The sequence below is a fragment of the Amphiprion ocellaris genome, chromosome 3, assembly GCF_022539595.1.
Source record: "Amphiprion ocellaris isolate individual 3 ecotype Okinawa chromosome 3, ASM2253959v1, whole genome shotgun sequence".
Classification (NCBI taxonomy): domain Eukaryota; kingdom Metazoa; phylum Chordata; class Actinopteri; family Pomacentridae; genus Amphiprion; species Amphiprion ocellaris.
Window position 1 is genome coordinate 2,679,472 of NC_072768.1, and position 21,252 is coordinate 2,700,723.

Consider the following 21,252-nt stretch of genomic DNA (forward strand, 5'->3'; position numbering starts at 1 on the left):
ATACAAAATTTTTAGTTCCGTGTTAATAAAGCACTTAAAGCTTTAAGTATGGCTAAATGCTTTTTTCAAAATTAAATATACCACTCCTTAGGTGGTAGTGGCCCCAAGTTCAGTAAATTTAGAAAGACATTCACAGATTCGGACTTCCAGCATCAATAACTCATTAGATATAGGTTGTCAAAACATAAACGGTGCCTCTTTCCCATTGTTGCAAGGCAGACAATGTGCTACAAGCCCAGTTTTATCAAAAGTAGCTGTCTTTCAAGCTACAGGAATAACATTGGTGTCTATGGAGTGAACAGGATCCGTCTGCAATTTGCAAAACCGCTGCAACAGTAAAGAGAGACAAATATTCAATAACTTCACTCTTATACATTGTAGTGTCACTAAAATCACTGCAGCCTTCAACTGGCTCCTGTTGACAAAGTGTTTTAACAGAAATGTAAATGCTGTAATTTGATTCTTTTAATGAACCATGTAACTTGAATGGATGTGATGCTGGTGTGACCACAGTGCACACGTCTGATGTTGCTCACAGTGGTCCAAGGGACGCTCAGGGAGTTTGTGTGTTTGCTCAGACTCAGGAAAAATTACAGGGAACATTGCATAGGAGCACAGGCCTTTCTTGGTGAAGTCATTCATTATTCTTACAGGAGAACAGTTGCATCTTGTTGAAGCATAATAATTAATCATGTAGGAAGGTTAATCTGTGAAATGTAGAATTGTAGCCAATGCTTGGGAGTGATCCGGGATGCTTGAAACTATTTTAAACTTGAATGTGCACAATAGGAGTGATTTACTGATGATTAATTCAGATGTTTCTGTGAAACATACATCATGTGCATTTAAACTGATCAAATGCCACTTGTAAAAAGGAAAAGAAAGATTTTGGTGTGTTAAATGCACTGTGAAAATAAAGGAGTTACAGTGAACTGTTCTGACATTTTGCAGTGTTTTTATTTTGTAACAACCAGTGAACACCAGATCATTTGTAACCCTCACTAATGGAAATTAATGACAAAGCACAACGGAATCATCCAACATTTGTGGGATTAACATTATATAAGGAATTGAAATGACATATTTATATCTCTTAAGGTGTGGTCACATTATCCTTAAGCCTTTCTCTGTATTTAGAGGGATAGGTTTGGTCACCTGCTTTATGTACATTACCAAACTGATCTGATGCTGACTTACAGGAGAATTCAGGCAAAATTAAAAAAAACAGAGATCACAGATTAAAACTATTGGGGAATGTGTCGAAGCTCATACATTCATCTAAGAACATAAATGAAAAATAAAATAAATCGGTTTGTTTTTCTTATTTCGGGTCCGTCTTGACCGTCGACTTTTAGCCCCGCCCCCTGCTGCTGACGTCGGCTCGTCCTCTTTCCAGGTGAGCCGCAGTTCAAATATTTACCAGGGAAATGAGAGTCGTGTGAGATGAATGAACCTGCATGTTTGACTCATAGACTGTAATGCAGCAGTGCAAACTTTATTCCAGTCAGATATCAAAAAATGGAGCCGATTTTACTGCGTCCAGTGACGACTTTAATAAATAGACAACCTGCTTTTTAACCAGTTAACCTCAGGTGACCTGGGACATCCGGGTTAGCTCTATGTCAGGTGTGAATGTAGTTAGCTTAAATCTACATAAACATAGATTTGTTTTTGACATTATTTATGCCATTTTTTTACATAAAACTGCAGCATGTTGACAGGTGTATTGTCATTACAGGTTAGTTTAAAGGGCATAGACTTACCCTCTTTCTGTAAAAAAAAAAAAAAAAAAATAAAATAAATCATACAAAAAGTGAAAAATAACTGCAAAGTCGTCTAAAACTCCAACCAGCTGGTTCCTCTGTTTTAATTAACTTTGACACATTTGTCACTGAATCTAAGGATTTGTGTGGCGATGGCCAAAAGCGGATACCTTATTTTACATACTTGTATATACCACGTACACACTACGGTTCAAAAGGTTGGGGTCACTTAGAAATGCCTTTATTTTTAAAAGAAAGCAATTTTTTTTCAATAAAGATAATATTAATCAGATATATGTAACCATGCACAGTGAAACTATCACTGGCTGGTTCAAACCCCTCGACTCTGCCTTGTGTTATTTTTAATAAAGCAGTCGGAAGGCCGATATCGTCTTCTTTGTGCCGTTTAATGCTGGTGAAATAAAGAAACCACTGGTCAGCGGCTCGGTTGTCTGGAGTACAGCACACTAAAGAAAGGAGCACGTTCATTAGGCTAATGCTCACTACATGGCTAGCCCACGGAGTGTCTCAAACTCCCTCGTTACATGTCCAAACACATAAAAACATTAAACATATGTGCACACACTCCAGTCAACATGTGGCTAGATCATATTGCACATGTACTCATAAAATAAACAAGAAAACAACAAGAAAGAAACCGTTTATGATCTCGTGCTGTGCTCTCTGACCTACCTCGTGCACGCCTCTCTGGAACTGACCGTATGCCTCCAACGCCAGCTGCATACTACAGCTCCACAGAGGGCGCTATTGAGCCAATAACAATAAATACAACTAAATTGCAGCGAGTGGAATTATTTAATCACATATACACTGTTACATATACAGTCCTGACATTGTTAATGTGGTAAATGACTATTCTAGCTGGAAACAGCTGATTTTTAATGGAATATCTCCATAGAGGTACAGAGGAACATTTCCAGCAACCATCACTCCTGTGTTCTAATGCTACATTGTGTTAGCTAATGGTGTTGAAAGGCTCATTAATGATTAGAAAATCCGTTATTCATGTGCAATTATGTTATTACATGAATAAAAGTGTGAGTTTTCATGGAAAGAATGAAATTGCCTGGATGGCTCCAAACTTTTGAATGGTAGGGTATGTTCATGTAAATGTTAAGCCTGTTGGTTTTATTGGTTGCTAATATACCACCAGTGGAGTTTACTTAACATCTGAGATTGCTATAATTTGGAAAAAATGGTTGAATGATTCAATGTGCATCTCTCAACTATTTCCATGTTTGTTATGAACATGGTGTTTAACTTTAGACACTGTTTGCATCTTCCAGGTTCCTCTTGAGTTGAAGTCATTGAGGACTCTTGGACCTATAAATGGTGTATTTGTGAAAATTACAAGAAGAGACATAGCACACGATGAAGCCAATTCTCCATCAGATGGTTAGAAATTCACCATTCATCCTCTTATAAGGTCGAAAAAAATAATTCTATGAAAAGTTACAAAAGGTGTACCAGTGTGTCAGTGTCTCGGACACGCTGTTAAGTCCTTGTTTCTGGCTTTTTCCTCAATTACCATGAAAATCTAGTGGACTGAAAAGTGGACCAAGGTGATGATAATGTTGCTGCAGTGATGATAAACTTTAGTTGGTCCAAGTGAGCTTCATCTACCTAATCAGGCACTCTGGTGGGTAGTTTACGTCCCCCTGAACTCTCTACTGATAGTAATACTCACTATTTTGAAGCATTTTTAAAAGAGAAATATTTGTCATTCATAAAAACTCATTTACAAAACATAACTTTTTAAACTTTACTGTTTACTGTCATAAACAGGTAACTTTTATATTGTTTGCACTGTGGCATCTGGATACTTGTATCAGTTTAATCTAAAGATGGAGTCATATCACTCCTGAGAAAGGATGTTGATAGTTGAACTACTGGGATAGCTAACAATATGTAAACGCACACAAAAAAAACATCCACTGTCACTAGTTTTCACTCCAAACTAAAAACTAATGAGAGTTTACACAGGCTGGGAGAACCATACAGCTGGCTGCAGATGCCATCCTTTCCCTGGTGGTATCACAGCCACATGGTTGCTGTGCAGAAGAGCCGCAGTGGACTCAGTCTGTTACCTGAATCTGATAAATTTGCAAATTGTGTCACCAAATAGGCAGCTGCTCTAATAGGTTCTTTAACAGAACATCTGTTCATTGTACTACTGCTTCTCCTTTACTATTCACATACCTGCATTCACACAGGAATCACATACGTGTTTCTCTAAAAGTTTTTATTGTTGATATCTACAAGGAGTTGAAATGCTTTTCTTTACATTCAGTAACTGAGAATGCTTGTTATAGCGCATACATCTGACCACCAGATTTCTATCTAAAATGACATGAGAATGGTGCGTTATTGGGAAAGAGAATGAATCCAGTCACTTGTCTAATTGTTACTGATGATATTTGGATGTACTGAAGGCTTTATTTGAACATAATGCGGTCATTATTCTATTTTAGACTGTAAGAGGTGGTTTGGTAAAAGGAAAGAAAATCCCCAATGTTGTTTTTATTCCTGATGAAGTCTGACAATGTTTATTAGATATTACAGACTAGGAAATATTTTCTAACTATATAGCTCTTGGTGAAGTCATAAATTATTGTTCAAGGAGAACAGTTGCACTTTATTGAAACATAATGAACCATGTAGGAAGGTTAATCTGTCAAAGTTTGGATTTTAGGGAGAGATCAGAGATGCTTCAGAAATGTAGCCTTGAATGAATTTTCAACTTGAATGTATCTAATAAGAGGGATCTACTGATGATTAATTCAAATGTTTCTGTGAAACATATTTTAATGAATGGGATAGTTTGAATTATGTTTATTATTTGAAATTGGTCAAATGCCACTTGTACAAAAAAAGACAAAAAAAGACGGTGTGTTCAATGCACTGTGTAAATAAAGGAGTAACAACGGACCACTTTGACATATTGCAATGTGTTTATTTTGTAACAACCAGTGCAAACCACAGACATCCTTGTCAAGAAAAAAAGGTGTGAAAGTGCAGTCACAGACATCTGTAAAGGAAAAGCCACATTTTTTGTGTATATTCTTTAATGCAAAAGCGAGTCTTTTCTAATAATCCCACTGAGGCATTTCTAACCTCATCCTACTTTGATCTTCTTTTCCGTTACATTTCAGGTGGAAATATTTTAAAACATGATCAGCTTCTAAATTATGGTGATTTGCAGTAACTCAAAGCACCCAACAGTACAGAAAGTGGTTTTAAAGTAGCCCTACCTAAGAATGCTGCAACATTAAACACACATTAATGATCCAACTATCATGACAAATGTGTTGTAGTGAGACCTTCATTTACAGACACTTTAACATGTTGTGTTATGCTGTGTAATTTCACCTAGTATTCTGAAAGACAGACTTTAATTTTTATTTTCACTTTTGGATTTACTTTTAAAATTCACTTCCACCACTGCAAAACTCTACAAACCTAACAAGCAACGAGCTACAACCAGCCAGCTAAAGAGACATTTTTCCCCTGATTAAAGTCTTCAGAAAAGGAAAACCCAACCCTGCGATCTATGAGTAGTTGATAAGATACTCTGGATAAATCTGCTGTTTGTCAAAGATGACATATATGCTGGGGTTGCTCTCGGAGTCGACACAGCTGTCATACAAAGTCCTGCTGCCTCCTTTTGGCGGAGGCCGTACGTAGCTGCTCCTTCCTTTGGTGTACTCCCCCACCAGCACCAGAGCAACAAACATGATCTTGTTCGGGGTTCCTCTGATTCTGGCATATTTGTCCGAGTAGGAAGCATCTTTGGCAAAGTAGCTCCCTAGAAAATATCGAAGCGATGTTAATAGTGACACAAGGCAAAAGTACTGGTAAAGTTTGCTTTTTTTAATACCAAAATCCTTGTACCAACGAGTTACATCTTCATACCAAACCACAACACAGCATCAGCAATATAGAGGAAAACATTGACAGCTTGTCAGTACTAGAAACTGAATAGTGTGTATTAGTCATATAACTAGAATGGATGAATAGGCTGCTTTACTGTACCTTTGCCGTAGGCGGTGCCATGAACACCACACATCCTCCAGTCAAAGTTCTGTTCACAGATGGCCTCAATCAGGGACTCATCTGTCCCGTGGAACAAGTACTGCTCATTCACAAGATTCCCTCCATTCCTCTCCTTCATCTGATCTTTCTGCCTGAACACACAACATATCAGAATTTACGTGGTAATGCTGGAAATGCTGGAAATGCTATATTGATATGACTGTATGCACTATAGCTTTAAGTCTTCTTCATCCTGTAGTTTGTCCTCCCTGTCCTCTGTCTGTCTGTCCCTCAGTATTTCTGGCTCTGGAGCTGCACAGGCCTGATATGTGCATCCATCAATCTGTCCAGTCTTTATATTCTTTTGTTTGTTTGTCCCAGCTATCATTTTCTCTCACCTTCACCTTAACTCCAACCGGCTGAGGCAGGCAGCTGACTTCCCTGTGCCTGGTTCTGCCGGAGGTCCCGTTCTGTTCACCCTTTGATGCACAACGTGGGTCAAGAGATACCCATTTTCCATTGCATTTGGGTCACTTTTGACCCATGTTGTGTATCAAAGGGTTAAAAGGCAGTTGTTGCCAATAGGCTGCTCACAGGGAATCTGTGTACATTTTTGTAGGATCCTAACCTTAATTTTTTTTTTAAATTAGTATTGTTCGACTATACAATATTATCTTAACATTTATGTGAGTCAAGTTAAATTGTATTATATATATTACAACGTCTTAATGTTTAAATTAGTCAGGTAGATTTATATTTTCTGTAATAATAAATAGTCTTAACATTCATATTTAAATTTTGTGAAGTGAAAATGACTCTCTTTCCCCCTACTGAGGTATTTCTTTGTGGCTGTTAGCTGACATCATCCTAAATTATGTTCAGACAGGCAGATCCTGTAGGAGGAAGATATGCTAGGATTCTCTGCTATGGTCAAGGTTAGATATTGTTGACTCTGACATGACTAAGCAGATGAGTTGTCTGCATATTGGTCTGTAATCTAAATCTGACCTTCTCCCAACTACAATAAATACTTGAAGATAAAAGAGAATCCTCACAACTGATGCTGGCGATGCTCACATGAATGTGTTGCTTTGTTGTGTCACTTCTCCTGATATCAGTAAACCTTATTCTATTCTTTACAGGGAATCGGGGAAACGGCAAATGCGGTGTCAGCCATTTGAAACTTCACCAAGTCCCTTCACCTGTCCAAGAAACAGTCAAGCAAAAAGCAAACCCTGCAAAACCTTTTTCAGGTTTGGACAGAGCCAGTCTAGCTGTTACTCCCCATTCTTAATGTTTCTGCTAAGCTAAGCTAACCCATGCTGGCAGTGGTTTCATATTTAACACAGAGTTTTGTCAATTTCCTTATCTGACTCATCTAAAATGTCAAACTATTTCATGAATGGACCCAAAAATCCTTGCTAGTGATTTACCATTGAAAGACTTTCCAAAGAGAGGGGTTCTGGATCCTCTGGATGCTGCTAATTTTACCCTGAGGCATGGTGAGCTTAAACAACATCTCAATCCTGTTATGTTCCTTTGCAGTTTTGGGAAGAGGTATGAGCTGAAAGAGCAACATACAAAGAAGTCATTAAGAAAGGTAGAAATACACATTAAGTGTTTATCAAGAAGCAAAACATACTAAAAACTGAAATATTTATTATAATAATGTATTATCTATAGAGATACCTTGAATCCAAACTCAGGCAGGGCGGTCTTGTCCCAGTAGGATGGGACACTCTCAGCTGTGGAGGAGCTGTGTGATGAAGTACTACTGAGAAGACATACAGAAGAAGTCTCAGTGAAGTCACTTGAGACACTGACATATCAAAAACAACAGAAAACCATGCCTCTAAATGGAAAATCAGAATACCTCTTCAGCTTCACCTCCACGTCATGAGCAGACACAAAGCGAGGCCTCCTTCTGACCTCCCTCTTGGTTTTAAACTTGACATTCTCCTGGTACATCTGCTGGGCTCCTGTTGCATCTTTGAAGTGGAGAACATACTGCTGCTTGCCAGCTTTAAAGGGAATCTCTGTATTTTGGTCTGCCAGGAACACGTTCTCCAGGGTTTGAGAAGTGACTGTTGCATCACTGTCATCCTAAAGAGAACACAAATGGGATAGGCTGCTTTGAAAAGAGCGACAATGGTGACACAGACACATAACTTTCATCCAATCATTACTGAGCAAACACACACAGCTGTGTTATTTACACATGTTGGACTCACCTGTCCAAACTCCTGCCATTTTCCGCTGTCGTCCTTCCAGTACCAAAGCCACTCTGTTGTAAGAATGTAGTGAGGCGGCTTTGAGACAGAGGAGGCAGTGGAGAGGCGACGAACTGGAGACCCTCCAAACGTCATTTTCATGAAGTCAACTGACTGCACAGGGGGAGGTGCAGAGCTGAGAGGAAAGGGAATTCCCTCCAGGTGAGTGAACATTTCAGACTTGAGATTTTGCAAATAGTACAAATCGGTAAGTGTGTATTTTTTCCTGTAGAACACATTTATATAAAAGCAGTGGTGGAACATAACCAAGTGCATCTAATCTTGTACTTGAGTACTTTGGTTTTATGCTACTTTATACTCCCACTCTGTTACATTTCTACTTGAATATATTTATTTGACAGCTTTGGCTACATTTAAGATGGAGATTTTAGATAATAGACACATTTGTAAATAAAAATCTAATGATCCAATGTCTCACTAAATATCAAAACTATGTTTTTCTTCTTTCTTCCCCCATTTAATCATCTCACGGTCCCTTCAGACTTACCTGGTGTCAGTAGTTAAACTAGCTCCGACTCCAGCAGCTACAACAGTAACATGCTGCAAACACGCTCATACTTCAGTATTACCAATCTAATGACACCATATATAATCATAAACCAGTCAGAAGGACCCAACCGGTTAACTTTACTTGAATACTTTACCTATGCTTTGCTGATAATACTCATGTACTTTTACTGAAGTTGGATTTTTAGTTGTATTAGAGCATATTTTCATTGCTTTTTTAGTATTTTTACTTCTAAATATTCCTCCACCACTGTATACCAGAGTATGTGCATCTATGTGTTCCATTTAATTACGTACCTTACATAAGACAGAAATTTGAAAAGCCCAGAGGTGGCTGATGGTTGATCTGTGCAGATTGTGTCATGAGCTGGGTCACAGTAGACCTTCTCAATGTCCTCCATGTTGTCCAAGTCCTTCCAGGTCACACCGTCACCGTCTAAAACCTGCCATCTGTAAGGCAGGTTCCAGTGGACACGAACACACTTGTCTGAGGGAAAAAGCAAAAGACACGAGGCACTTATACAGAGAAAGATCAGCACATGTGACTGCTGAGTTCTATCAATAATACCTTTGAAGCCGCAGTGTCTGCGAACGAAGTAGAGGCAGATTTCATTCTGGTCGACGTCACTCAGGGCTTTAGATGGACAAGCAGAGCTGGTGGTAGATCCAGGGTTGTTTTGGGAGGGCAGGTGGGAAGGCTGCGGAGTGGAGATTCTCATCTCTTGCAGCACTGCAGAAGACACACGTTAATAATCTGTAAAATACTTCCCTGATCAGATAACAAAATTTCAACCAGCAGTCGTTTAATAAAAGCAGCCATTTACCAGAGACAACAGCAGCTGGTCTCTCCTGTTGCCCCGTGATGATGAACTTATTTCTGTAGGTCATGAAGAGGTTTGCAATATTCTCTTTACTGACTCCTCGGAGGAGCTTCATTCCTTGTGCGTCGATATTATGAGCTCTTTTACACGAAGATCCAAACTTACAGTCGCCCTGTAAGTAGTGCATGCAGACGTGGAGCTTGGTGCAGGAGGTGGTGAATCTGCAGGAGCCGTGCAAACCGTTGCCCTTGTTGTAATGTCCACATACCTACAGGGGATCACAGGAGACGGGTGAGAATTATTTCATTTCCAAATCCCCACCTTTGCCTCTCACTGTAGGGAGAGAAACCCACCTCTGGGAGCAGATAGGGATCATTCTGCAGTAAGAGCTGAAACAGCTGCTTCTCTGTCAGATCGTGAAGACTGTATCTCTTCAGAATCTCCTGATTGTGTGGAACAGCCAGACTGTGAGGATTTTTACATTTGAGTCTGAAAATGACAACATGCGTATGAAGGTAAAACTGGGTTTATGAGGTTTCTGTACATATACAGCTTCCAGACATGAAAAACCTACCATTCTGTATGATTAAAACTGAACATTCTGGTGGCTGACAGAAGAAAAATCACATCTGAGATCTTTTTTTAAAATATTTTGTAGTGATGATAATTTATTGTCGGCTCATTTATCATCGTATTTGTGTTTTTACTTTGACTAAATGCACCTGTCACTCTGCTGCCTGTATAGTTTTATTATCTGACCTACTTGTAAAGTGACTTCAGCTTTATTCGCAGCATAAACAGCACTCAATAGAGCTTTGTTACTGACAGTACAGTACACAGAGGAGGTTCTCTGGGGAAAATGATTTTCAAGGTCATTCAATAGGATGCAAACACAATTATATTTGATGATGATAACAACATATGCATTAAAAAACAAACTTGTTTTTCCACAGAAGCCCATATGAAACTATTCTGTTCTGAACATTTTATGAAATTTTCATGATCTCCCTGGTGGTTGTCTCATTCAGTATAGTTTTATTCTAATTACCTGTAGAGGTGAATGATGTAAGTGAATGGTGTACAAAAGAACAACAAAATCTTGTTTTTTGGGGTTTTTTTTTCTACAGATATTGCAATGTGAGTCACAATTTTGTTGGGAACTGTCATTTTTGCATTTTATTGCACTGAAAGAAAATGTAAAATTGATGATTTAAGTGTAGGTGTGTATCAAAAAAGCATGTTTATTAATGTTATTATTAATGCAGGCCACAATATCTCTGCACTGCCACAATACTTCATGTATAAAAGTATTTTGTGACAAAATTCTACCTTTATCAAAAAAAATTGCCACTGTTGTCATTTAGATTGCATTTTCAATTAAGTGTTCATCCTGGATTATATCTATTTTTTCTTATAATAGTATTAAATTCCAAGAATACACATCCATATTTTTTTAAGCAGCAAACAACAATTAGATCCACACCAAAATGAACAGAAATGCATGCTTACTGACTTTTGCACAAGTTTCGTCTTTTGTCAAATGTTTTTGATTCAGAATCAGGAAGAAGTTATTGCCAAGTAGGTTTTCACATGAAAGGAATATGACTTTTAAAGTGTAACAGAAAACAGATTAAAATGTGCTGCCAGTGGTAGTATTACTACCAGTATTAATAGTAAGTGCAACCTTTTGTGCTCCTTTTGCAAAGTTTCTCATCAGTTTATGAAATCTGTCTTATTACAAAGCTGGTGTTGAATGGAATTATGTGAGATCATTCCAATTATTGCACTAATCACACGATAAAGGAAAATCATTTGTAACCTACTGTAACGTGCAACAGCACCACCATGAGGAGGAGGTGTGTCTCTGCACACAAAAACAATCTGAAAGTCTAACCAAACAAAGTGGAAATTTCCGTGTGGGTGTGTCGGGATTTAAAGTTTAAAGCCTCTAGATTCTTTAGATTGTTTGACAAAAGGATCTAGGCCTAAATAAATGAGCATATTCTTGAAAGTACTGCTTGATAAGAGATAAATTAGTGTAAAAGTAAACGTGGTCTTACCCGAAGGTGCATTCTCCGCACACAAAATATCTGCACAGGTGTAAACCGTCGCATTGAACACACTCTCCTGTCTTTTTTTGACAGATCCGCAGGCTGGTTTTAGCCACAATCAGGCTGTCTGGGCCGGTTATTTGACCGTCAGGGAGCTTCTCTCTGCCTGCCTGAATGGCTATTTTACCGTCGTCGAAGAGGACACCCCGCAGAACGGATTTATCCACCGTGAAAGTCTGAGCGATTGTCTCGTCCAGCCGCTGGAAGTCCAAACATCCCTGATTGTCGCAAAGGATCTTGATGACAAATTTAGAGATTAATGAAGACATGGCGAGAAGAGTTTGGCTAAGAAATCTACACTGTGATAAGAGCTGAGCTAACCACTATCTCCATGACTGGCGCTTTACCGAGAAGTGAAACTGAAACTCAAAATAGCGAGCACATAAGTAATTATATAAAAACAACAACAACAAAGAAATAAAAAACAGAAATAAGGTCTGCCCTTAAATGAACAGGGATTAACACAAGATTTTTCATTTATTTATTTTTAATAAATATAAACTTTGACTCATGAGGGTGGGTTTGAGATTGGAGGAAAAATCAGAACTTTCTTTTTTTAAATATTAAAGTAGACACTTTTTTAATTTTTAAAAAAAACATTTTTAAGGAATATCACAAGCCACAATAACATCTAAAATCACAGTCCTAGAGTGTTAAAAACGCGACAGAAAGAAATAATTTTAACGTAATGTCCGATTAAAAATGTTTACGGAAGTACTTAAATCCAACACCGGCCCCTAGCAACCGCTGCTAAATTTCAGTGTACCCTAGCAACCATGGAGGACGGGCTTTTAATGATAGAAGAAAACGGCGAGGAGGTCACAGACGAACAAAAAGAAGCTCTTTACAAACGAGTCGAAGAACTAAAGTAATGACAAGTAATATTTACAACGGGTTTCTTCACCCGCTCAGCTGTTAAATGTGTTAACTTAAATCGGACTTTAGCTTGTTTTGCACAGCTAGCTAATGTTCCTTGCTAATGCTAGCAGTAGCTCTGCCATTGAGAAATACGAGTATATAAGTTAAATATTAATAAAGCACACCTTATCCTGCAACTGTTAGCTAGAAATAAAGGGCAGAGAGATGTTTAAACGAGACCAGGTTACATTGTGAGACAAATTATGAAATGTTGAAATACTTTGAGTACACTTTGAACCCTCTTTCTAAATATTAGGTTACCCTGTTAGCTTAAGCAGTTAAACTTATAGCTTGCAGGATTTCCTTCTTTCTTTGAAGCTTGTTGCTCTTATTGTCTTTCACCCAAGATATTCCAATGCGGTCCTCCGGGCAGAGAATGCCATGTTTGAACAGTTCCTTGGCCGCCTGGATCCACAGGAGCTGCTGGCCCCAGCTGAAGGAGAGGGTCCAGGGGTAAAAGGTAGCTCCCAGCTAGAGGGTGGGGTAAGTGCTAGGAGATGTATATGCTATTATTATTTATAACTCATTATCATTTGTTGTGACTGTAGGTCTCTTACTAAAAGTCAACGCTGCTGACAGATTTTACTCATTTAGTCGGCACATAAAGACATACGTAGAGAGCTACATTTTTATTAGGATCAGGGAATTATTCTTAATGTCCCAGGATTAGAATTTAAAACACAACCACAGAGGGACAACCTTAATTGCTTTTTATGGCTTCATAAGTAGCAGCAGTTTACTCTTTGTGGCCTGGGGACATAATTATATGAACAATTAAGACATTTCTAATAATATTTTAAGGGTTGTAATATTAGGAAAGATCCATTTAAGTACCACTTAAATGATTTGCTTCTCAGCTCTGTGCACTGTTCTCCTCCTCCTACCTCTTTTATATTGCGTGCAATGGTTTTATGGTGTGCGTAATATGTTTTAATATTGTCATATAATGTATGTCTTTTTAACTCCAATGCACCAGGCAGAAATGACACTCCTAATCCCCTTGTATCCTGAATACAATGACAATAAAGGCTTTCTATTCCATTCTCCTTTGTGCCTTCAGGGATGGAGGCGGAGGTCTCGAGCCAACATCTCAGATCGCCTCCAGCTGCTGACCTTGGAGCAAAAACTTTATATGGCACAGAGAGAAGTGAGAGAAACACGAGAGGACCAGGAGAAACTCAAACAGAAATATGAAAGAACCCAGGATGAGTACAAGGTTAAAACACACTAATAAAATAATAACATAAAGAGAAAACATCCATACATGCACACTTAGAGAGAAAACATTTCTTAAGTGCTCCTGCTTGTCTCTCCAGGCTCCTATGGAAGAAGCAGAACTGTGTCTAGCTGAGATCAAGAAAGCAAAGTATGAATTTGAACGCAAACTACTCAAACCTATGAAGGACAACAGACTGGCGATGAAGGAGCCAGAGAAGGTGCTCCAGTATATCGAAGACAAGTTAAAGGTAAAAATTTGATTTAGCCCAATGGTATTCACCTGTACAAAGTAAGTTTTGAATAGATTTTGAGACCTAGCTGGCCTACTCATTTTAATTCAGCTTGCAAGAGATGTCATCACACTTGTGGCTGTTGAATTAGTTCAGTTATACTCACTTCTCATAGATGGTACATTTTTTAGTACTTTCAAATTCATAAATATGTATTTAAGCTATTTGTCACTGTCAGCATATAAGGTATGGCTAGTAAATAATGAGACTATTACTGTAATTCAACTTTAATCCTTTTTCCCTTTCATTATGTCCCCCTTCTGCCACTTCCACTGATCAAAGCAGTGCACTAGGTTTTCTCCACTTAGTTGTCTCAGAAGCCTGGTCGTTTTCTTCTTCACAGAAGTGACTTGAAAGAGACTTGAAATGGGGTCCCTTAAGTACAGGGTTGATTAAAAAAAAAGCTGCTGGAATGTGGTGTGGTTGCAAAGGTAATTCCATACTTAAATCACCTGTTTCTATATATTAAATAATACCTGTATGCGGTTTCATGCGGCTGTTGGTCTCTCACCCACTCTTAGTAAGCACTGGGAGGCCAGCTGGACTTTGGTGCCTCGGTGTGCACGGAGACCATTAAAATCTTGATACTCTTTTTCAATGTGAGGAGGCCTTGTCTTGTCTTCTAGCTGACATAAATCACAGAGCCCAAGAAGAAAAAAAGTGAAGGGATAGTTTGCCTCATTAGTGAACAAAGGTCTATTTGAACAGTTTGCCAAACCCAGGAACACAGCTCTTTACCCTTTTTGCCTGCTGGGAGTATATGAAACAAACTTACTATAAGGTGGAGTTTGGCTTTGTATCTATTGTCTTGTGGAGTCAATGGCCTCTTATGGATACGATAAAGTTGTAATGAATCTCTACAACCTCCTGCTCTCTAAGAATTCACTTTATTACAGGAATTTTAACAATAGCGGTGAAATGTAAATTTTCTACATTAAAATAGAATTACACCATTAACTGCATTTTAACAGCCACACCTTTTATCACAGTATTATGGAAATTAGCCATCTTCAGCATCTGTAGCATTCCATAGTCAAACCATCGTGTAACTTCTGCAGCTTCCTAAATGTAATAATAATAATAATAATAATAATAATAATAATAATAATAATAATAATAATAATAATAATAATAATAATAATAATAATAATAATACATTTTATTTGTAATGCACTTTTCATTTAGGCAAAATCTCAAAGTGTTAAATGTAGGAAGGTGTTCCTGAATGTCCATATCCCTTAAATGTGAAGGATACATGGCTGGGGTATTTACTTATTTAGTCCTTATTTTCGCATTTACTTTCCAGCATTCACCTCCCTTACTCCTCATGCTGTGTTCTGTTCACACATAAAAACAGGTTAGCCAATTGGAGAAGTTTCATCTGAAGAACCAGGCACTGAAGGTCCACAAGAAGAAGCTCCTGCAGCAGCTCCAACAGAAAAAAGAGATAGGAAAAGTCCAATATGAGGTAGAGAATTAACTACTGACTTAGAGGATAAGAAAGCTGGGAAAAGAGATATTTTTATGAACTATTTTGTGAGTTTGATAGTTGCACTGAGAGTCTATTATCTACTTTTTGTAACCGGGGTTAGTTAATCAGGTATGAGTTTGTGATTCTTTAATTAGGAATTTGCTTTAACTTTAACATAAACAATCATTCAAGGCTGATCAGTAAATAAATTGTGCTGTTTGTTCCAGGATTTCTTCCAGGAGTACAATGAGTCAAGAGTTGACAAAAACCTGGATGAACTTCAGATCAATAGTTTGAAAGTACAACGTGTCCTCAGCTCACACAAGGTAACAGTTGAAGTTCTCAGTGTAAATTTATGAAACTAATCCCCACACTGATGTATTGGTAATCTTCATTTTACGGTAGCTCTCATCTGTCAGATCTGTGTGTGCATTTCTTCTTATCGGTCTGAGTATTTTTGTTTTTGCAAGCAGGAGAAGCTGCAAAGTGCCACACTGGAATCTGCAGAGTTGAGCAACGACATCCGCAAAAGGAGGCAGTTGCTGTCAAAAATTGAGGAGGAGATACAGCACGCAGAGGAGGTTTGTTGAGTCTAGAACTTGAAGCCCTGTATGGCAAACTAAATGGAATTTATCAACTGACAAAGGGTTTGGTTGATTTGCTACATAGGACTAGCTCAATGGCCTATTACTGGTTTTAAATTTATTGCTTTGAATTAGTTAGTTTTTTTATTTTAACTACCACATTTGACTATCTGCAGTCCACTTTTTGTACTTGGTTTCTGTCTCTCTTCAGGAGCGTTTGAAGGCAGAAGCCTTCAACCAGCACCTGCGCCGGCAGCTCACACATTATCAGGCTCCTGATATCACTGAGTACATGTATGTCAAGGACAAACTCAAGAAGTTGCGGCAGAACGTTCACACTTGGGAGAGAAAGGTTGGGATTGCTGAGGTATTCACTGATTTTCATTTTCTATAAATTCTTTGAGTTATCTGCATGATTCTCTGCCCGCTCTGTAAAAAAACTGTGTTAGACTTTGAAGTGCAGGGCCTTGTTTTTCACTTTAAGCACATCCTGCATGCCTTCAGTTATTCGCCCTACAAAAAACTGTTGTGTTATAGCACCCAAAACTGTGCACTCCCTGTTTCTCTGCTTTCACTAGATGGCCTTGAAGACCCACACTAAAGCGTGGAGCAAACCAAGATCCACTCTGACTCCTGCTAACAGTGTGGTGGCTGGAAGTCAGCCTGGAGATCACAGACTCCCAGTAAAGCTTCCAAACATAGCAGAAAACAACACATAGAAAAGTATAGAATCAGAAAGCTTTGCAGATTCATTAAAGATAATCTGTCCCAAGTTAGGGTGCTGTTTAGGCCCCATTTTACAGTAGGACAGTTATTCAACAACTGATTTGTCACAATAAATTGATGCATCTTTTAAAACTTGGTGGGAAATACAGAAATGTACTCAAGGCTGATGAAGCTTTCATCCTTTTGAGATTTTTCAGTCACACTATGTTTTTTACCATTCAAAATGGTGAAGAATGAAATATTATGTAAATGTAAAGACCAAGCTCCAAGTTTTGTAAAGTTAAGTATACCGTATTTAAAAGAAGCAAGTGTATTAAATCCAATGCATGTGTCTGATTCTTCTACATGTATTTAAGCTTCAAAGTGTGCAAAGCCTATAAAGAAACTGCAGCCTATTCAAGATGAAACGAGGGAAAAAATCCACCTCAGACTCGACAAACTATCTCCTTTATTAGAAAGAAATCCATGAAGGGAAGAACTCTAAATGTTATGATGTTACATGCCATATATACAGTTATGTACATAAAAGTGCAATGTCACAATGAGTAAGCTGTTTATTTATTATTAATTCTGCCATATATCTGTTTGGAAAATGGCATAATTTCTAATACATGTCTTCTTCCTGCACTGCATTTTCTCAAAAAAAACACGGCATCTAATATGAAAACGCAACATGACAGAAATGTTTGAAGTTCCTCTAAAACATCTTCAAAGGCACTTTCACAAGTACATACTACAGATGTACAGAACACCACAGAGTAGCTTAAAGCCTATACACGGCATAACTGAGTCCTACTGTAGTTGATGATGTTACATAGTGACAAAAGCACACTTTTTTATACAACTGGCTTCATACTGTAGGTGGGACACCTGTATCTCTGGATATTTATTCTACATCATATGTTCTAAGTGATTTCTACCCAGAAACACAACAAACATAACAAAAATGATTATAAAAATAATGAAAGTTAGTATTTTAGAAATGAATTACCTTTGATTATTATACACACAATATCTGTCAAGTCAAAGATAATGTAAACCTGCTGTTAGAGAGCATTGCTTATTCATTGCAAACCACGTCTTTTCTATGAGTAATTATGCTAGCCAAACATTCTAAACACATGCACCCAGCTCTGTTATTTCTACAGTACAGAGGTTAAAAAAAGACACACACAGGGGTGCAGTGGCAAAGAAACTGGAACTAGGGCACGGACAGTTTCATGAAGCTATTGCATTTTGAAATTATTACTTAGGAGCTGACTGACATGGGCTGCTTCCTCCCGTTTATCTACCACACGTCATGCAAGCGTCATCATCCACACAAATCCACAAAGACAGCCTCAAAGTCAGTCTTGACAGCAACACCAAAAAAAAGTTTTTGACATTCTCACCAGAACATTAAACACACTAGAGGGACTCAAGCTGCTGCTGTCAGAGACCTTCACAAAGAAAAGCACAGGAAGCAAGGTGAACATATTAGGAGGCTTTTACACTAACAGTCATTAGGTCCATGGCTACTGGCAGCGCTCCCACAGGGGGCCGCCTTGAATCTATACACATCAGTCAATATGAAGTATCAACACCCATGCTTTAAACTTATACACTCATGTCTTTGGGTAGATAAAGCCAAGCAAGGCATAAAAGAAGCTATGGCATGTGGTCCACACTTTATAATAACACGCGTTTGTCACCAGAGTTTTTCACACTTCTCCCTATAGGTTATACAGATGCAAAGGCATACATATTAGGCATATTTTACCCCCTGCGTGGATGCAGGGACTCAAGAATGCACTGAAATGTTCAAACAAATATACTATATAATGAAGTAGTGGTTTTATCCAATTGTCATATTTCATCCCAGGCAAACTGTTCAAACAAATCTGATGATGGATTTCTGAGACACAGCTAATGGTTTGCCAAAGAAAGCTGCAGTTTACATGCTAGCAAGAAAGAAAAAAAGCATACTGGAGTCAGTACTGTTAATTTATTAACAGAGTACCGTTAATACGTTGTTAAGGGATCTTCAAACCTTAAAACCATTTCCTCCCAGGTAGTCACAGCACCTTTGTAATATTTGAACAGTTGAAATCAAGTCAGTTACATCTCAAAATGTGTAAGGCCATTGAACCAACAACTTCAATGGCCCTCATAAGTAATAACAAAACAAAACAAGAAAAACATGTTGTAGTTGTTGCCACTGTGGTCACTACATTTTCCATCCATTTCAGGTTCAGTGGTAAACACAAGAGCTGCATGCACCGTATTTTGTTCAGAGTTACACAGTTCATTAATGTCTGTAAACTAAACTAACATTTTTCTAAAACTTTGAAGGAAGCCTTTGTGATTTGTTGTTTGAATTTATTTAAAAAAAAGATATATGTTAGATAATATTAACCTAAGCATATTAACACACAACTCTGCACATTTATGTTATTGATACAGAAGATTTGTCTGGCTGACAAATCTGTCCACACTGTAACTCCTACCCTGGTCTCTCACAGTCCTCTTGTTTTCAGCTTCAAAACACCACAAAAGTCTTTCCTATCCAGGTCCTAGTATTTTACATGCTCTCAGGTGTTGTTTCTAGTATGTCTGTGAAGTGTAGACACCAGTAATATTTCACAGCCTCCTGGAAGTGGAGAGTTTTTGCTTTACATCTCTGATTCCTGTCCCAGAGGTCACATGGTGCAGGACTTGTCCAGAGGGTCCTGAGGAGACGTAGCAGGAGGCTGTGGGGCCTGGCTGGACTTGGGCACGACCATGGGCTTAGGCCTCAAAGCGGGAGGTTTGAGCTGCACCCCCATGCGTGGTGCTACCGCCGGCTTGAAGGTGCTCATGGCGTCGCTGGAGGAGCTGGTGCTGCGGCGGATGGGTGGCTCAGTGTTGGCAGTGGACCTCAGCATGACGCCGTGGATGGGGCTGAGGGACTCGCTGGAGCTGGCCGGCGTGGGACCGCCGCCGCCACTGCCGGAGGTCTGCCGCTGCTCCAGGGTGTCCAGCACCACATCGGGGGCATGCTTGGCTGAGCTCTGCCTCTCCAGCTCGCGCAGCTCATTCAGAGCAGTGTTCATAGTTTCTTCTATGTCCTGCAGGAGACGAAAAGAGTGTGAGCGAAAGAGGCGGGTGATATAAGAAAATCATAAAAACATAGATGAGTGAGAAACATTAAGATTAGAAATAAGAGAACATTTAAAAGACAAGAAAAAGCGAAAAAGGAGAAGAGGTTATATGAACAGCAAAGATGTGAGAGAAAGAAGGAAGAGATGGTTGGAAACATAAAAAAAAGCATGTTAACTAAAGACCACAGTGACAGATTTGTAAGAAACACCAAGCATGCATTATACATGCAGAGCGTTAGTAGAGAAATTACTTAACACCGGCACTTCTCCCTCTGCATGCAAATGACTTCTGGATAGTGAGGGAGATACAGAGATGACGAGACGTTCATCTGAGCATGCTCCCAGTTGGCAGACAGACAGCCCAGCACAGTTTAAAGTGCTCTCTGTAACCTCTGCTTTCTAACCGAGGCTCTATGCAGATGAAAGTTATGGCTCCACTATTCATATGTATGGAAGAGTTGTAAAAGGAAATTAGATGAATGCAGAAACTGAAGTCTGCTTGAGCACAAACTACACCCAGTCAGACTTTTTGCTTTTCATTTTCTGATAAATTTTTGGAAGATTTTAAGCAAGACATCAGTAAATATACTGTGATGAGTCCCTGTGTTGAGCTATGCTCCCTGCTGTCTGCCTGTGAAGCTAGTCTTTTTGCGTGTATTTAGCACACAGACACAGTTGCAGCCAGAGGAAGCAGAAGACAGGGACTGACTATGTTTTTACAGGGCAGGGCAGGGCTTTGATGGTGGAGGGAGCTGCGGTCGGGTCGCCGCTCGTCCCGCGCTGACCTGTGCGATGGTCTCCGGGTCCAGGGGCTTGCCGCCGTGGTGGTGATGGGCATCGGTAAAGCCCGTGTACTGGCCCGAGGAGGTGGAGCGGCGGATCGGGGGGCTTTCCAGCTTCTTTAGGGACTCGTGACGGCTGATGTTAGTGAGGCTGCCGTGGCCGGTGCGGCGCCGTCGCTCAGGGCTGTCAATCGGCAAGTGGTTGCGGCTTCTCAGCATGTCCCGGGGGCTGAAGTGGCCTAGAACTGGGGAGCCCATCTCTGGGGTCCCACCGTGTCCGCCGTGACCCTGCTGGGAGGTGTGCACCATGCAGTGGACGTCGCTGGGACGGGCAGGGGGCCGCCGAGATGGTGGGTCTGTTCTTTTTCTGTGCCTGCTGCGATGTCAGGGTGGGACAGAGAAGAAACAACAGAAAGTGAAAACATCCTTTTTCAGATTCAGAAAACTTTATTTGTCCTCAGGGGGAAATTAAAAAGGCACGTAGAGCAGGCAGTGCAACAATGATGTAATAAAGAAATAGGGATAGATATATATACAAATGTAGAGCAAGTAATATAAGAATAAAAAGAAAAGATAAAGAAGACAAAAAACACAACTT

At 39.3% G+C, this 21,252-nt stretch overlaps 3 protein-coding genes across 11 annotated transcripts in view; 1 reads left to right on the plus strand and 2 right to left on the minus strand.

Annotated features, from left to right (window-relative positions):
• Positions 1-4,713: 4,713 nt before the first annotated feature.
• parp12a (poly (ADP-ribose) polymerase family, member 12a) lies at positions 4,714-11,909 on the minus strand. Of its 2 annotated transcripts, none has more exons than XM_023281338.3 (11): positions 11,496-11,909; positions 9,789-9,924; positions 9,439-9,703; positions 9,183-9,344; positions 8,912-9,101; positions 8,048-8,222; positions 7,690-7,919; positions 7,506-7,587; positions 7,250-7,380; positions 5,817-5,968; positions 4,714-5,589 (listed from the first exon to the last, which is right to left on the minus strand). In XM_023281338.3, the coding sequence occupies exons 1-11, from the start codon at positions 11,813-11,815 to the stop codon at positions 5,333-5,335; spliced, it is 2,100 nt and encodes a 699-aa protein (XP_023137106.2). In that variant the 5' UTR covers positions 11,816-11,909; the 3' UTR covers positions 4,714-5,332. The 2 variants fall into 2 exon arrangements, with proteins under 2 accessions (XP_023137106.2, XP_023137105.2); XM_023281337.3 differs by having other exon boundaries at positions 7,506-7,590.
• Positions 11,910-12,276: 367 nt separating this feature from the next.
• Positions 12,277-17,084, plus strand: ccdc113 (coiled-coil domain containing 113). Of its 3 annotated transcripts, none has more exons than XM_035953357.2 (9): positions 12,277-12,414; positions 12,812-12,947; positions 13,525-13,680; positions 13,781-13,930; positions 15,330-15,440; positions 15,671-15,769; positions 15,914-16,024; positions 16,239-16,394; positions 16,606-17,084. In XM_035953357.2, exons 1-9 carry the CDS (start codon positions 12,323-12,325, stop codon positions 16,744-16,746), a joined length of 1,152 nt encoding a protein of 383 aa, XP_035809250.2. In that variant the 5' UTR covers positions 12,277-12,322; the 3' UTR covers positions 16,747-17,084. The 3 variants fall into 3 exon arrangements, with proteins under 3 accessions (XP_035809250.2, XP_023137094.2, XP_054863147.1); XM_023281326.3 differs by having other exon boundaries at positions 15,917-16,024; XM_055007172.1 differs by having other exon boundaries at positions 12,284-12,424.
• A 100-nt stretch (positions 17,085-17,184) lies between these two features.
• The window catches only part of srgap1a (SLIT-ROBO Rho GTPase activating protein 1a), a 97,085-nt gene continuing 93,017 nt past the window's right edge, over positions 17,185-21,252 (minus strand). For 2 of the 6 annotated variants that reach the window (XM_023281323.3, XM_023281325.3), the window contains exons 21-22: positions 20,658-21,027; positions 17,185-19,839 (exon numbers count right to left, since the gene is read on the minus strand). In XM_023281323.3, the coding sequence (XP_023137091.2) occupies positions 19,432-19,839; positions 20,658-21,027 (778 nt within the window). In that variant the 3' untranslated portion in view covers positions 17,185-19,431. Of the gene's footprint in view, positions 19,840-20,581; positions 21,031-21,252 lie in introns of all 6 variants that reach the window. The other 4 variants (XM_023281322.3, XM_055007137.1, XM_055007146.1 and 1 more) reach the window with 3 other exon arrangements.

Coding starts and splice junctions, on each gene's coding strand:
- parp12a (XM_023281337.3), bottom strand. CDS start 11,815: ATGTCTTCATTAATCTCTAAATTTGTCATCAAGATCCTTTGCGACAAT. Junction 9,704..9,788: donor ATCCCTATCTGCTCCCAGAG/GTGGGTTTCTCT, acceptor GATCCCCTGTAG/GTATGTGGACATTACAACAA. Junction 7,591..7,689: donor GTGGAGGTGAAGCTGAAGAG/GTATTCTGATTT, acceptor ATGTCTTCTCAG/TAGTACTTCATCACACAGCT.
- ccdc113 (XM_035953357.2), top strand. CDS start 12,323: ATGGAGGACGGGCTTTTAATGATAGAAGAAAACGGCGAGGAGGTCACA. Junction 13,681..13,780: donor GAACCCAGGATGAGTACAAG/GTTAAAACACAC, acceptor TTGTCTCTCCAG/GCTCCTATGGAAGAAGCAGA. Junction 15,770..15,913: donor GTGTCCTCAGCTCACACAAG/GTAACAGTTGAA, acceptor TGTTTTTGCAAG/CAGGAGAAGCTGCAAAGTGC.